General features: G+C 43.9%; 1 protein-coding gene across 10 annotated transcripts in view; it reads right to left on the bottom strand.

Moving 5' to 3' along the window:
• The window catches only part of E2F6 (E2F transcription factor 6), a 33,858-nt gene extending 19,912 nt beyond the window's left edge, over window positions 1-13,946 (bottom strand). For 3 of the 10 annotated variants that reach the window (XM_027113800.1, XM_027113802.1, XM_027113799.1), the window contains exons 1-4: window positions 13,640-13,937; window positions 4,987-5,041; window positions 1,940-2,156; window positions 216-371 (exon numbers count right to left, since the gene is read on the bottom strand). In XM_027113800.1, the coding sequence (XP_026969601.1) occupies window positions 216-371; window positions 1,940-2,156; window positions 4,987-5,041; window positions 13,640-13,747 (536 nt within the window). In that variant the 5' untranslated portion in view covers window positions 13,748-13,937. Of the gene's footprint in view, window positions 1-215; window positions 372-1,939; window positions 2,157-4,986; window positions 5,042-13,639 lie in introns of all 10 variants that reach the window. The other 7 variants (XM_027113804.1, XM_027113805.1, XM_027113801.1 and 4 more) reach the window with 5 other exon arrangements.
• Between the last annotated feature and the right edge of the window lie 1,761 nt (window positions 13,947-15,707).

Genomic DNA, 15,707 nt, shown 5'->3' with positions numbered 1-15,707 from the left:
GACATTGAACTTCGGAGCAGTACGACATTCAGCTGCGTGTTATGCTTTGTGGACTAGAATGGCAGTTTAAGTACCATTTCTATGGCAATTCACTCACTTTTGAAGGTCTTATTTTGTATCTTAAATATATTAATTTATCCCCAAGCTGCCCCTACCATATAAAGTAATCTGCTTTGGAAGGAGAATTTTTTTAAGGGCACAGAGTTAAAGGATATCTTTCATTTTCTTTGTCGTCTGTTAACTTGAACAGCTGCTGAGCACAATCCTTAATTAACTCATCCAGAGCGTCCTCCATCGCCGATAAATCAGAAAGTTCTTCCTGCAGCTTCTTCTGTTGGGGCACTGCTCCAAAATTGCTCAGATCAGACCCTCTTTAAAAGAAAAGGATCACCATCAATAACATCCAGGAGATTACAAAAAAATACAGGTTAGGTTACTGGAACTTCGCCAAACGTTTACACCAGGTGTTTCCCACAATGACAGAAACCAGGTACTGAACTCCAGTCCTTCCCTCCCATTATTCTAGACAACCATTATTTCTCCCGGTTTTTGTCCCCATTTCTATTCCCTTACACAGAGACTTTAAAAACAAAACCAACATCATAACCCTGTGGAAATTAGTAGTAGTAGGGAAAGCTTAATGAAGTTTAATGAGCACTGAACTGAGTCAGTAACACCCAGTTTCAGCCCAGCTCTACTTCTCACGTGACTTTTGACAAGTTATGATCTTTTAATCCTTTAGTTCTTACATATGAAAAATAAGATGTATTGGTCAAATGATAGTTCCCCTGCTAAAATTCTATAAGTCTTTATTTTTTCCCCACTGTGCGTATTCTATCCAGTTCTATCTGAATATAATGATCATTTTTTAAAGATATTTTTTCTTTATTACTGTTTACCCCAATATGACATGACCTGAGCAACAACAAATATTCATTCTTTTCTTCAATTTTTATAGAAAATAAAAAGTGAAAAGGCTGTTACCACTTTACCTTTCTTTTACTTGCTAATTCTCAAATCTGATTCTAATTAGTGATTCAGAACACAATCTGATATTAACCCCTAAAATGTTAATGTCATTTAGCAAACATGTTCAAATTAGAATCCAATTTGCATTTCCATAATATTGAAAAAATAACGTCCTTTATGAATCCCTTTCCTCTAATAGCTAAGTTAAGAATCATTTAATGATCTTTGTTGGTAGATTCTTCACTTGCCTGAAAGGTCTTTATGTACTTATATGCTGGAACTGTTTCTTACTGATCCAAAATACTTGCCTATTGTGAGTATAACAGCCTTCTTCCTGTGCGCGTTCCCTGCACATGTGCATGCGTGGACACACACACACACACACACACACACACACACACACACACCCCTACATTTATACCATAAAGTCTTCTTTCCATGAGATCCCTCCTAATTATATGTTAAGTCTTTAGCTATTGACTTTTAGATATTAAGTCTCCTGATTTTTTTTTTTACATTCAGGGCATTGTGTTTCGAAGTATGATATGCACCATAATCACTTGGGGGTAGTTGTTAAGAAGGCAGGTATCTGTCTTCTCCCAGAACTGAATTACAGCCCCTGGGGAGGGAGGCATCTAAGTGTTTATGACACGACAGTGGAAGAACCACCGTTTTACAGCCTTAACTCATTTCCCCCTGATGTCAATAATCAATTAGAAATGAAGAAATATTTTTTTTAAATTCCTATACAAATCAGATGTCCCCTTATCTTGAAAAGTGAAATTCTTAAAACTAATCATGACTCCATTTAACTTTTCCATAATATTGGAATGATATTCTATGTCTATGGCTTTTAATTGGTACCAAGTAAGAAAAAGACATTGCTAGTAACTAGTTTGTTTTAAGCACAGTGTTGTCACTTAATAAGAAGGGGAAAAAAAAGAAGAAGAAAAGTTTGAAAACAACTCACATCCATCGAATATGGTTCTTAGACTTCTTTTCAACCAGATCAATTCCATCCAGAACATTGGTGATGTCATACACTCTTCGTTTTCGTACGCCTAGTTTTGTTGCAACCTTGTTTAAGTCAAGAATACCCCCAGGAGCAGATCTGACAAGATCCATAAATTTTCGAGTTAAATAAACCAGTGATACATCAAAACGAGGTCTCTTCACTTTTAGAGCTTCTGGGAAACAAAACAAACACAATTCATAAAATTTAAAACAGCATTTCCTTCTCAACTCATTAAAAAAACCATTTATTTATTCTTGGTCAGTAAGCACAGACACCTACAGATATTCTACACACTGACCAAATCAGAGCTAATTTTTAGGAAATCGATTTCTCAAACTGGATAAAAATGTATTAGCCTATTGCAGGTAAACAAAGGCTTTAGACTTAAAGGAGTATTTGAAATACGCAACCAGTTTCCACTGAATACGTGAATCTAAAAGGCATCACGGCACCATATCAGACACGAAGTGCTGAGTCTGCACTTGCATCCACACCACTATCTGGAATAGGATTAGAAATGATTTTTAAAATTAAATTTCTCATTTGGTCTTCAAGTTAGGAAATTCTTTATAAAGCAAAGTTAGAGACTTGGCTTTAAAATAAAAAATGTTTAAAATGTTCCTATACACGTCATAGTGTTACCCTGTCTGATGAAGGTCAGCAAGAGCTCAAGTTAGTCTTCCGATTAGGATGACTGTGATATTATACCTTGAGGAAAAGTGACATAACTATTTTTTAAAATATTCACTACCCTGTATTAACTTAACTAAATGAAGGGGGAAACTGAATATTATCATTCTTTTCATCTTTCCCAATTTGATACTAGGAAAAAAGTTCTTATGGTTTAGTGTGCAGAGGAAATACTTTCATGAATAATTTAGTTGTCCTTCTGGTGTGGAGTATATGATTACTCTTTTTTTCTACTTCATGGCACACCACAGTATGCTTCAAAAGAAAGAGTCATCCTATCTTCAATCAAAAATGCCCTTATCCAGAACCTCTACAATGTCATATTCAGTGTAAAGACCACTGGTGGTTACTGCAAGAAAAAAAAGTACATATTTTATAATGTAAATGTCTTCCATGTGGAGACTACTCCTATACTTAAGATTAAACAGGATTAAAGAGGAATTAAACTTTTTTAAAAATGGAAGCAGAAGATAGTCACAATTCTACAACATATCTTGGAAGATTACAAATGAGAAACTCTGGCTTTAAAAACATTTACATTTGACCCTCGAACAACGCAGGAGTTAACCTGCGTATAATTTATCATGGCCCTCCGTATCTGCGGATTCAATCAAGCAGACCATTTAGTACTGCAGTCTTTACTACTGAAAAATATTCTCATCTAAGTGAACCTGCAGAGTTCAAACCCTGTCAGTCAAGGGTCAACTGTAATGATACTAAATTACTAACAAAACATGGTCTTATAAGTTCAGGATAAGTATATTCCTATCATGCCAGTCATTTTATAAAGAACAGATATTAATTGAACACCTATAACGTGACAGCTGCTGAAGGGATATAAACATGATTAAAATGGTCTCCAAAACAAAGGCGTTCCATGTTCCACAGTCTAGCAGGAACTCTACCCAAAACCCTGAGATGAGTGTGCCAGAGGGATTCAAAGTTACATAAGATGAAATAAAACCTTAACTGGAGTGGGAAACAGGGGAGGCCTCCTAACAGGCGTGTGCTGGGAACAGAGCATAGAAAGATGGACAGGAAGGTGGAGGGCGACGGGGGTGAGTGAGGCGCAGGAAACAGCAGAGCCCCGTGTGAGAACATGGCGTTTGTAGGGACTCCACAGCTGTACAGCGTTTGCGATGGGGGGAGGGTGCAGAGTACTGGGAGATGAGGCTGCCAAGTGGAGCGGGAAATGGCCATCAGGGGCCTTGTGCATCTGTCTGTCCGTTCTCTGCCTTGTTTCTTAATAGAATTTAATAGAAATAAATGAGGAGTCAGGGTTTTCTCCATATGTAACAGAGCATCACTGCAGAAGTTTAGGTTGAGTGATACCATCATCTAATTGCTGTATTAAAAGATCACACGGGCAGTAGAACGGAAGAGGCGAGGGGGTGGAAGAGCCTGGAGCCGGTGACTGACTTCGATGGCCAGGCCACTGCTTCCTGCCCGAGAAGCAGCAGCCTGACCCGTGGGTAAGACTGTGGGCTCAAGTCTGAGCATGGGGTTGAATCCTGACTGAGCAAGTTACTTAATCTCTGGGCATCAGTTTACTCATCTATCAAATGGGAATAATCATCCAAACCTGAGTTTTGAAAGGTGGTTGTGATAATCCATGCAAAGAGCTTAATACAGGCCAGGCGCTGTACAAGCTCCGTAAATGTGAGACCTGAGTGTAAGCTGGTGGCATGCGGCAGATGAAGGAAACGCTTCCAGAGTAGAACTGGCCAAACCTGGGGGCCAGATACGGGTGGGACTGTGGCAGGGCCGGGGAGAAATGAAGGTTGAGGTTACGGTTCCTCGTGGGCACCTACGCACCACCTACCCACCGAGATTAGCACCAAATTAAGAAGAAACGGAGGTGGGGCCATTTGTCATAACAATTTTCAGAAAGACAGGGAACTACCTGACTGACTCTGAACACTGATCCACGGCAGAAGTAGATGGGAAGGGCACAGGGAATCAAAGGAAACCAGGAAGGCCAAAGACTGTCCACACGCTTGCTGCCAAACTGCGTTCAGTTCTGCTTGCGGTGACAACTGCTCTCACAGAACTCTGGGAAAATACCCCGACAGAGACCATTCTGTTTTAAAAATGACATTTCCAAAGCAATGGAGAATAAACTGGCATTGGTGCACGTTAACAGCCCACAACCTCAGGAATTTTCGCTGAAATTCCAAGCTTTTACATTCCAGTGTACAAACAATGCATTTTAAGTTACTCATCAACTCGTGTACATTTAAAATAAATCACTTAAAACATATGAAGTTCAAACTACAAAACCTAAAACTGATTCAGGAATCGAATCAACTTACTTCTCATGGACACATATTGTACATTATCTTCTAAATTAATCCTTATTTTTGATGGCTGGAAAAAAGAAGATACAGAAATTTAAACTTAGTAATTTAAATACAAGCAAATGAATAGCAAAAAATAAAAGCAGAATTGTTAATAATTATTGCCCATCTCTTATTAATAGCAGCACAGTGGTTAATCTTCTTTATATGAACTAACGTGCGTGCATAAGGGGCCTTGTTTACAGATTAAAGGGGCCAAAAAGGGTAAAAAAAAAAAAAAAAGCAGAAACAATGCAAATGAACAACATTTTTCTGGATAATATAAAAGTTTGTCTTTTTTTTCACCCTGGGGTAATAATTTTGGTGTGAGAAAACCAGTCTTCCTTCTAAACTATATCTACTGTAACTGTAATCACATCTGACAATGTTCATCGACTTGAATTTCTGAAACTGCACAGGCCTCCATAAGTATGGAAGTAGTAGTTAAAGAGACGGCAGAGGAGGAGGAATGGTGCAGGGGGAAGGGGGGAGTATGAGACTTTATTACTAAATAGACATTCACCTATCAACTGTATCAGGTAGTGAGGATAAAAAGCAATAGAGAGGATCAGGACACTGTCCCTGACTCTGGAAAGCGCAGTAGAGATCTAAGAGACGTCCAAACTGACAAATGCTCACTCCTCGCTAATTAAGTGAGAATGGCTCCAAGAAAAGTGCTCACAAACTTTCACAGGCAGCCATGCATTCCCATGATAATTAATATAAAAACAGCATTTCTAATCATGGAAAATAATGCATGCTACATAACTAGAGACTTTGGTATTAAGATTCATAAAAAAATTCTTTTAAATTCCTGAGATGACCAGGAAATTAGTAGTAGCTCGACCATCAATGCTCACCATTTTACCAGCTATTTGGAGGCTATGAAAGTTTATATAAACGTGTAGTAATGTTTGCAATATATTTAAAAATTGTTTTTGCAAAAAAATAAGTAAAACCTAAGCTAAGGTTAATAAACAGAAATCCATATTGGCCTCTTGCTTACAACAAAGTATGTATAATGATGCCACGTGTCTCCAGACAAGCTGTGCGCAGGTTTAGCTCCTGTGTAAGTGAAAAAAACTGGCCCCCAAGTGGGCCGCAGCAAAACTGGGATAAGTGAATTTCATAAGGTGCCCTAAGAAGGGAAACAACAGCGCTCTGGATGCACCCAGCGAGGGGATCACAAGGATTCACAGGCAAGGGGACCCCTAGCTGAGCCTTGGAAGACAAGCCAGAATTTGCCGGAACCTATGGGAGGTTAAGGAGGGAGGAAAAAGACAGAATTCCTGGAGCAGGAAGTGAAATGAACAAAGGTATGGAAATATAGATCACCTGGCACCTTTTGAGAAGCCACCTGGGTGGCCAGTGCAAAACCAACTTGATACTAAGGCTGGACGGGAATGCTAGCACCACGCTCGACACAGAAGACCATGAAAGTCATGCTACAGAGTTTGGACTTTCTGCTGTAACCAGTGCTGAATCACCACAGATTCCTGAACAAGATACGACGTCGTCCAGCTCATGGTTTAGAAATCTAAGTGTGGTGGCAATGTGGCAAAAAGACTGAAGGTGCGGACACCTGAAGGTGAGGTGAGCAGCTAAGAAGCTCTTTGCTGGTAGTGTTACGATCCTCAGCACAATGATTCCCTTACCATCTATGACAAGGTGACAGCATCTGTCAGCAAGCTAACTCGATATGGAATAACTCCCCTGGAACAGAATTCCACTGTAACATTAACTTAGCTGTTACACGCAAACCTGCTGGGTGCAAAACCAGTCGGGAGAGCCCGTCTTGGGGCAGGGACTCTGCCCCGCTAGCTCTCAGCACAGTGCTAACGGTGACTTGTGAAGACAGTATCCAACAGTGCCACACTGAAGGGCAGTCCTATTCAAGGCAAACATCAGACCAACAGGACCAACTGTCACTGCTATTTTTACTTTCAACCCTTCTGCTAAAACAGTATGAGATGGAGTTGAACTACTGATGCAAGATTCTTAAGTGAAAAAAAATCCATCGTCATCACACTAATTTGAAACACACATCAACAAATATCCTAAGTTGTTGTAAATATTATGGTCTGTCTATGAGTTTTCTATTCAGTCCACGATCTGTTGCTTACGTATCTGCAGCACACTACTTCAATCGCTATAGTGTCTGAACAAATCCTGAGAATGCACACAGACAGGGCTAACAGAGCAGGTGCCTTGCTGCGAACAGGCTTCTGTTCTTAGCTTAGAGCAGCAGGGCGAGTCCTGCACACAGTACCTAACGGTTTCCAAACAGGCTGGCTCCCTATCTGCTCTCTACACATTCTGCAAGGGCACCTTCCTGCTCTATACCCCCTCCCTCTGGTCTCCTTATCTAGAATGCCGCTATTCACAGCTTGGCACAGGGATAATACCTCAGTCAGTAACATGAGAAAGTATGACTTGCTTTCCCCTACATTCTGTGCTCTAAACCACATACTGGCTCTGTTGAGATCTGTGGGAAAACAGACACTAACAGCACCCATTCGTTTTTTTCCCTTTGAATACAAAAGCGCTCTCTCTTTATTTGGGAGGAATCACAATAGCATCATGGCCCCTCAGGGGCAGACATCCCAAATAAAGATTGTATAAATCCTACAGACCCACAATTCTGGAGATTTCCAAAGTGCCCGTAGTGATGACACATTCATCTCATTTATACTCAAAATAGTTCTTGGCTTAAGATCGGGTTCAGGACTACCAGAACTTCTTAGATGCTGGGAGATCCCACCCTTATCAGTAACGCAGTGTAGGGATATAACCCACTTTCCAAGCTACTGTGAAGATTAAATGACAAATTTTGTAAACTGTAAAAATCCTATGAAAGCAGAAGAGACTATGGTTATTGTTTTCCTTTTTGAACCAGAACAGTGCCTGGCACATTCAGGCACTTGGTAAATATTTGTTAAACTAATGAACGGAAGAGTGAAATAGGACCTTGTCTGGATGACTTCAACTGACAAACAACAATGAGTATTTACAGACACAGGGACACAGGGTGAAGACTCCCTCTTTGGTACACCATCAATAAGGACCACTGCGAGACTCTGAAGCCTCAGTCTCTGTTTTCTAATACAAATTTATCATCTGGAGAGACTCAATCCGACAGTCCTGGCAAGCCTTCCCAATTACTCTAACTTTGGTGAACCACACCCAACAGGTAAGCTAGGAGCTTTTCTGGGAGGAAATGGGACTAGATAGGAGTTCTTCTTTTTAAATGGCTTTAAAATCAGAATACAGGTTTTCTCACACAGAAGTTAGTGAGCTATTAAAAAAAAATGTAAATGAAATGCCACCCCTGCACTTGGTCCCTCAGAACAGAGCAGGGCACCCTGCCCTGGAGGAGAATGGCGAGGCTCGACACCCCTGCAGGGACGAGGAAACTGGAGAGAAGGTGAGCAGAGAGCTCCCGGTCAAGGTGAGGCACGACCGAGCCCTTCCCAACAAGAGACTGATCGTCTGAGCACCTTTCAGGGATACCCATTTTCCTTTTGTTTTGAAACAATCTCAGCCTTCAGAAAAGGTACAGAAATAGTACCAAGAATTGCCATATACCCTTCACCCAAATCCTTCAAATGCTAACGTTTTACTACATTTGCTTTATCTTTTTTTTCTATACACACATAATTTATTTTTTCTGAATCATCTGAGGGTAAACTGCAGACCCCTAAATAATTCAGTGTGTATCTCAAGGACATTCTCTTAGACAACCAGAGTATAACTACCAAGAAATCTGTTCGAGACTAAGCAGTCTTGAAAAAGTTTGTCAGTAGAAATCTGGACTTTGCCAGTAAGGGTTCAAAAGGAAGGGGAACTTGTTAGAAACTTCAAGAAGGGGGATCCCCGTTATGCTAAGACAGAGCACTTAGCAACACTGTCAACTGCAGATCCATGGAAAGCAGATGGTAATGAACCGGGTAACCTAACCGAGGAGATTTCCACACAGTGTTAATGGGGATTGGGTAGGGGGGAAGGGAGAGAGGGAGGGAGAGAGAGACAGACAGAGACAGAGAGAGACAGAGAGAGGAAAGGACTGTTAAAAGAAAAAGAAGCTATGACTTGGTAGCTTTAAAAAATTCTCAGCCTCTCAAGAAGCTAAAAATTAAGAGAAGACTTCTGAGAAAGACCAAATCAAAGGCACCACCAGAAAAACCGAATGTAAAGGGGAAGGTGAGACTGAACAATTTTTTTTTTTTTCCTGCGGTAAGCGGGCCTCTCACTGTTGTGGCCTCTCCCGCTGCAGAGCACAGGCTCCGGACGTGCAGGCTCAGCGGCCGTGGCTCACGGGCCCAGCCACTCCGCAGCATGTGGGATCTTCCCGGACCGGGGCACGAACCCGTGTGCCCTGCATCGGCAGGCGGACTCTCAACCACTGCGCCACCAGGGAAGCCCGAGACTGAACCATTCTTGGTGAAGTCCTCAGAGATCAAAGATGGTATTTCAGAGTGCCATTCAGTCACACAAAAGGCCCCTGAAGGAGACTAAGGATGAACCTCACAGATCCTCTCAACCTAAGGACGGGGCCTCTAGGAAGCTGCAGGGCACTGTCCGTCGGCCACCCCAGCAGGAGCCCAAGGTACAGAAGAGTGTATTTCAAAGAAATCTGTGGGTGGGACGCTTGTCTACTGAGTGAACCACAAGAGTCACAGGACATCCACATAGTTTTTGAGAGAATTACATTGGCAAAATCACTGCCAGCTTGGTCTAAAAGGGATAAAGACAGTTCAAAGTGAAAAGAGGCCCCTGGACACCCCCAAATTATGCTGACAGGAAGCAGGCTGAAAAAAGTACTCAGCTACAAATACTGAAGAGATATGACCTTTCATGAAAAAAGAAAGACAGGCTCAGATGGCGGAACCAAGAGCCCAGAGGGAGAGGTGGGAACATGGAGAATTGTTCCCAGACCTTGAGACCTAATCAAAAAACGTCCCACATTTACCAGGTGGCATTTCAGAACTGCTCCAGACCAGATGCTCCTCCATGACCCCTCTTTTTCTCCTTTATGGACAGGACTGTCTACAGCAGTTATCCCATGTCTGTCCCACCAGTGTACGATGTATGCTGGGTGTGTGTTGGGGGGGCAGGGGTCAGATAACTTGTCTTTTTAGTTTCACAGGCCTAAAGATCTGGAGGAACTGTACCTGAGGAGCTGTACTTAAAGAACTACATCCAAGGAGCCTGAATTCTTACCTTATTCTGTGAGTACAAAATCTGTTACTTTGAGGCTCACACTGTCCCAGATTAGGCCAATGGGAGCCTTTCACAGTGGTTCCTGCACAGGACACTTACGTTTGACCTTCTCAGCATCTTTAGGATGGCCGTCCTCAGAGGAATGCTCCCTCAAACTTCTATGGCACTAACCTGCCCAGGTGCCAGCAGAGATGCTGCTGCTTTTAGTTCTGACAACCCACCACTGCGGAGGCATGCCAACACTTCTGTTCCTTTAAGGAAGTCACACTGAGGGGCTACGCTCAGGTATTTCCCCCAAACATGCCAAGGGACAGCCCAGTAACAGCCAAACCTCAAGACTGGACGTCCTAGGAAATTTTCCTGTTCAATCCTCAAACTGCTTCTGTCTCTCTCTCACTTGTTCAAGCCTCTTAGCCTGTCTGTATCTTAGCCGGGAAGAGGCAGAGCCCGCAAACTGAAACCACTGAGGCTGCTTCCAGCGCACACAGCTCTCTAGGCACCAGCAGCTCCTGATGGGCAAGGCAGCACGTTCCCAGTTATTCCACTAGCACTCCAAGTCCCACAACTAAAAACCTACACTTTTCAACTTGTGACCTCAAAGGAGAAAGAATAGAATAAAAGGCGAGTTTTAGGGACTAAAATCTTAAACACTGCCTCTAAATTGGTTAAAAATTTCTCTACACAGATCCTTCTTTGTACCAATTGCCTGTTTGGGGGAGTAATATCCCTTTAAGAGCTCTCTGGACATATACCTTTTCCCACGGTGACTGCATTCTTGTCACACACTCAAATTTTCCTCATTTTTCAATGTGCAGACTAAGTTCCATCTTTAATCAGTACCATGTTCTGCCTTCACAGAATTCCAGTTTTCAAGCCATTTGCCCAGGGAACATCAAACACTCAGCCGTACACATAACTATTTTTTGCAGTGTTTAATAATACACAGTTTACTAAATACTGCCAGTCATTAGCCAATTAAAAAATGCTGAGATAGGTGTTTAAATCAGCATTTTACAGCCAGGAAAATAAACACTCATACATTCAAACATTTACGGAGTACCTATTTCATTCATCCAAAAGCTATTTACCAAATATTTTTGCAAGAAGCACCAAATGTGCTGGGGATGTAACAATGAAATGAACAGAGTCGCTGCGCTCAGGGACCGAAGAGCCACACAGTGCAGAGAGGAGGAGGCACAGGGCGCTCTGGGAACACAAAAGGAGCGCTTAACCGAGTCTTGGGAAGTCAGGAAGGCTGCCGACAAGTGACCTATAAATCTAGACCTGAAGAACCATGGGAGGTGACAAGGAAAAGTGTGCTTTAAAGGTTTTTTTAAAAGGGGGAGTGCAGATACACAGGGGTCCAAGAGAATATGGAGATATGGAAAATTTAGCAACTATAGGCAGTTCAGGAAAGATAAATCCAGGGGTCTGATTACATAAAGAAGTTTCTCCTCTATCCTGAGAGCACTAGGGAACCATGACAGATTCTTTAAGTCAAGTGACGTGATCGGAAATATGTTTTAAAAAGACCATCATGGTTAGTTACTATGTGGAGAATATATAGAAAAATCAAGGGCAAGATGAGAGGCAGGAAAACTGGTTAAGAAGATTACAATCCAAAATATAGACGATGGCTAGAAGTGGCAGGTACTGGTGATTAATTTTAACTAGATAGAATGGAGGGGGTCCGTTTGGAAAAGGAAAGGATGATGCCTAGGATACTAGCTTGGGCAGTACGGTGGGTGTGGTACCATTTATTGCGATAGGAGACAGCGAGTTGCTGCTTGCTTAGGCAAGAAGATAATGAATTCCACTTTAGATACGTGAGTTTGACATCTAAGTAGAAATGTCTAGTAGACAGTTGCAAAGCTCTGAGCCAGATTTATAGATTCGGAAGTCATGACATGGTAACTGAAACTACCAGAGTGAATAAGACTATGTACAACTTCAAGGGATATATGTGTATCTTCTGACATTAAATGCAGAATAAAGTGGTTTTTCCATAGTAGGAGTTTGGAGCTTTTATCAAGTTCTCAAAGATTAAGACCACCGATACCAATAGTAACAGAAGTCACAAGAGTGGTGAATGACACCCCGCAGGAAGAAACCGTGGAGAAGGTAGAAGATCTGAATAACACCGACACGGAAGGAATGGGAAAAGGAAGAGGAGTTTACAAAAGAGGACAGGAGAGGCCATATAAGCAGATGGAGCGCTGAGAGTACGTGTCCGGCGGGCCGTTCAAGGGCTAGTGTCCAACATGAGTGAGCGGTCGATCATGTGCAAACTACAGAAGGTACGGAGTGAGACATCTGCTGGACGTGACTGGCGACCTTGGTTAGAACGTCTCAGAGCTGTGCTTAGGGCAGAGGTCCCCCAGCAGGTGGTAATGACAGGTGAGCAAGCAGACCCAGGAGTGCAGACAACTTTTTCAGAAAGCATGGCTGTGAAGGGGAAGAGATACAGTAGGAGGAAGGGCATATGGAATTTAAGGGAGGGATCTTTCACAATGGAAACGGATTTAGGATGCATTTTAAGTAGTCCAGAATTTACCACCTGGAGTCAGACACTGCGAGGTTAAACCCAGGCCTGTCTACTCACTAACGACAGGCAAACCACTTAAGAGCTCCACGTCTATTTTGGCAACTGCAAAACAAGAAAAATAAACCCTGAGGACTGCTGTGCGGAATTAAAAGAGATGATGCTCATCAACTATTTTTGAGCACTGAGTCCTCCTGGCGTCTGGGCAAACGGACCTCAGGAAATGTTTATTTACTAAGAATGGGAAGAAACCAGCAAAGAAGTCGAAAATACAGGGAGAATGGAAAACGATGGGTTCATCGAGGGTCCTGAGACTCCAGGAGAATATATCGCATCTAGTCCAGAACAACAGAGGAAACTGACCTCCGGCAGGGAAGCCAATCTCCCACTTTCTCTGTCAAAGAGGACCAAAGATAACTTGCTGAATGGGAAGCCGTGGAACGGTAAGTGTGAGGTGTGGACACGCTTTTAAGTGGCTGCCCTTAAGGAGAATGGCAGAAGAGGCTGCAGAGAAGAACACACGAGAGAGAGCTTGCAGAGACCCACTGAGTCCAGTGGAGACGCAAAAGCGTAACTGTCTCGGGCAAAGCTGGGCAATTTTCTCCAACACTACTCTGGAGCCGACGGAAAAGCCCAGGAGGCTGACAACACGTTTGCGAGCAGACGCAAACAAGACGGCGAGAGCTCAAGCGAAAGACCTGTCTGCTTTACTGGACGCGAAGGGCAGTGCGAGAGCTGGGGGGACCGAGGAGCAGTCCCGGGCCACCTCGAGGAGCGCACGACCGAGACGACGGCCAGTCCGGCCTCCCCGCGGGCCTGGGACACCCCCCACCCCGCGCCCCGGCCCCGTCGCTGGGACACACTTACCAGCAGGCCCTCCACGTTGATGGGGTCTCGGCAGCGGCGCCGCACCGTCTCCTCCGCCGGGTCCACGAGCAGGCTGGGCAGCTTCCGCGCCGGCCGCTGCTGACTCATGCTGCCCAGCCGGCCGCCTCTCGCCTCGCACCCCGCGAGCTCTCCCGCCTTCTCCCGCTCGGGTCGGGCACCGCCCCCGACCCGCCGGGTCCCGGGGGCCAAGCACGAACTGGACTCCTGGCCTGCCCGGAGGCGCCGCCTGGCTAGGCCGGCCCTCGGACGGGCGCGCAGCTGCCCCACGACCCCGGGAGCTGGAACGCGGGCGGGAGGAGAGCAGGGTGACCCACGGCTCTCAGGACGCCAGGCCCGCCATCTTCCCGCATGCGCAGTGCGTCGCCCCCAGTGCGCATGCCCGGCGCGGCCGGAGCGCTCCCAAACACAGACCCGCTCCCGAAGGCCGGAGCCCGAGAAGTCCCGGAGAGCGGAATCCGCGGAAAGGATGGCGAAGGAAAAGGAAGACATGGAGCAGGAATTCCAGACGAAGGGAACGGGGCGAGAGGAAAGAGGCAGCCGAGACAACACAGTGGTCGCCTCGGAATTCTCGACACTAAAGGTACTAATAACTGAAAGTTCTGAGCTCGCAGGGATGTTAATTTACTCTTGAGCTCCCTCCGCACGTCTCAGGCACTTGCCCAGTGTTGATGCTTAGTAAATGTTGGTAACCAAACCGTCGTGGAATTGTTTACTTACATGTATCTTTCCTCCTTTCCCTTTTCTTCCTTCTTGTCATTTGAGGAATAAACTATTGACTCCCTAGGTGTCAGAAATCGTGGTGCGCACAGGAGATATTCGTTTGAATTTGGCACAATCTCAGATCCCGGTGGAGGGGACAGATAAGTAAAGGAACATTTAAAGCTGGAGCCACTTTGCTGTACAGCAGTAATTAACACAACATCGTAAATCAACTAAACTTAAGTTAAAGAAAAGAGAGTGTTTCAATAACAAAGGTTACATGTGCCAAAAATCCGCTAAGCAGGTAATAAAAGGGGGAGTTTAAATGCCAAATAAATAAAATAAAATAAAATAAAAAATAAAGCTGAAGCCAGATGGTGTGTTTTCAGATCCTGGCTCCCCCTACTTAGAAGTTTACAAGACCTGAAGCAAGCTGCTTAATCGCTCTGTACCTCAGTTTCCTCATCTGTTAAATGGGACTAAGATTGTTGTGAGGATTAAATGAATTAATGAATGTAGCCTACTTAGAACTGGGAGTAGTGTGTATTTGATATAAAAAGGTAATACCATGTGATAAGTGCAGGGTGGAGGGCAGCTACTGAGCTGTAGACCAAGAGCTTCTACCCAGCATAAGGTGGAAGGTGGGTTCCCACTAGACTAGAAATTTCTTGAGGTCAGAGGCATTCTTTAATCTGTGATCTCCAGCATCTAGCACAGTTCCTGACAAATAGTTAAGTGCCCCATAAGTGTTTGCTAAACGAATGACTTGAGATAAAGGATAATCTAGGAGAAGTCTCTAAAAGATTGGATTATGTTGCAGAATGGAGAATTTCCCAGAGTGGTTAAGTGACACCTTTACCAACCCCAGTCCCCTGAGAAGGCAAGCTCTGGAGATCAGAAATGGCTGGGTTTTTTTTTAAAAAAAAGACATAACCCAGCATTTTAGGTCTGTTTAACATTCTGCTAAATGTTCTGTACACATTTTCTTATGTAAATCTTATATCAGAACTGAAAGATAGGTATTTTTCTGCCCAATCTACAGATCAGGAGAATAAATATTAGCAAGATTTACAAAAATTACCCGAGGTCCTGGCTAGGCAGGGGCAGAGGCAGGATTTGACCTCATAGCTGATTGATTTAGTAGGTGGATCGTTGGGAAGATTCTTGAAGGGTGACTAGATTTTCTAGAGCCAGAGGTGGGGTTGGGGGAGTGAAGGTGGGTGAGTCCGGGGGCAGGGGTGGTGTTGGCGGGCGCTGCAGGCTGAAGACCGAGCATGAACACAGCTATAGAGAGTCAGGCCCGTGACCCTGCCCTCCAGACACTTACAGTACCTGTGACTTGGCTTTT

Source organism: Aethalodelphis obliquidens, unplaced genomic scaffold, assembly GCF_003676395.1.
Source record: "Aethalodelphis obliquidens isolate GAN/ISIS:26980383/991018 unplaced genomic scaffold, ASM367639v1 scaffold12, whole genome shotgun sequence".
Classification (NCBI taxonomy): Eukaryota; Metazoa; Chordata; class Mammalia; order Artiodactyla; family Delphinidae; genus Aethalodelphis; species Aethalodelphis obliquidens.
The sequence above is the reverse complement of the archived record's forward strand: the minus strand, read 5'-3'. Positions and strand labels throughout refer to the sequence as shown.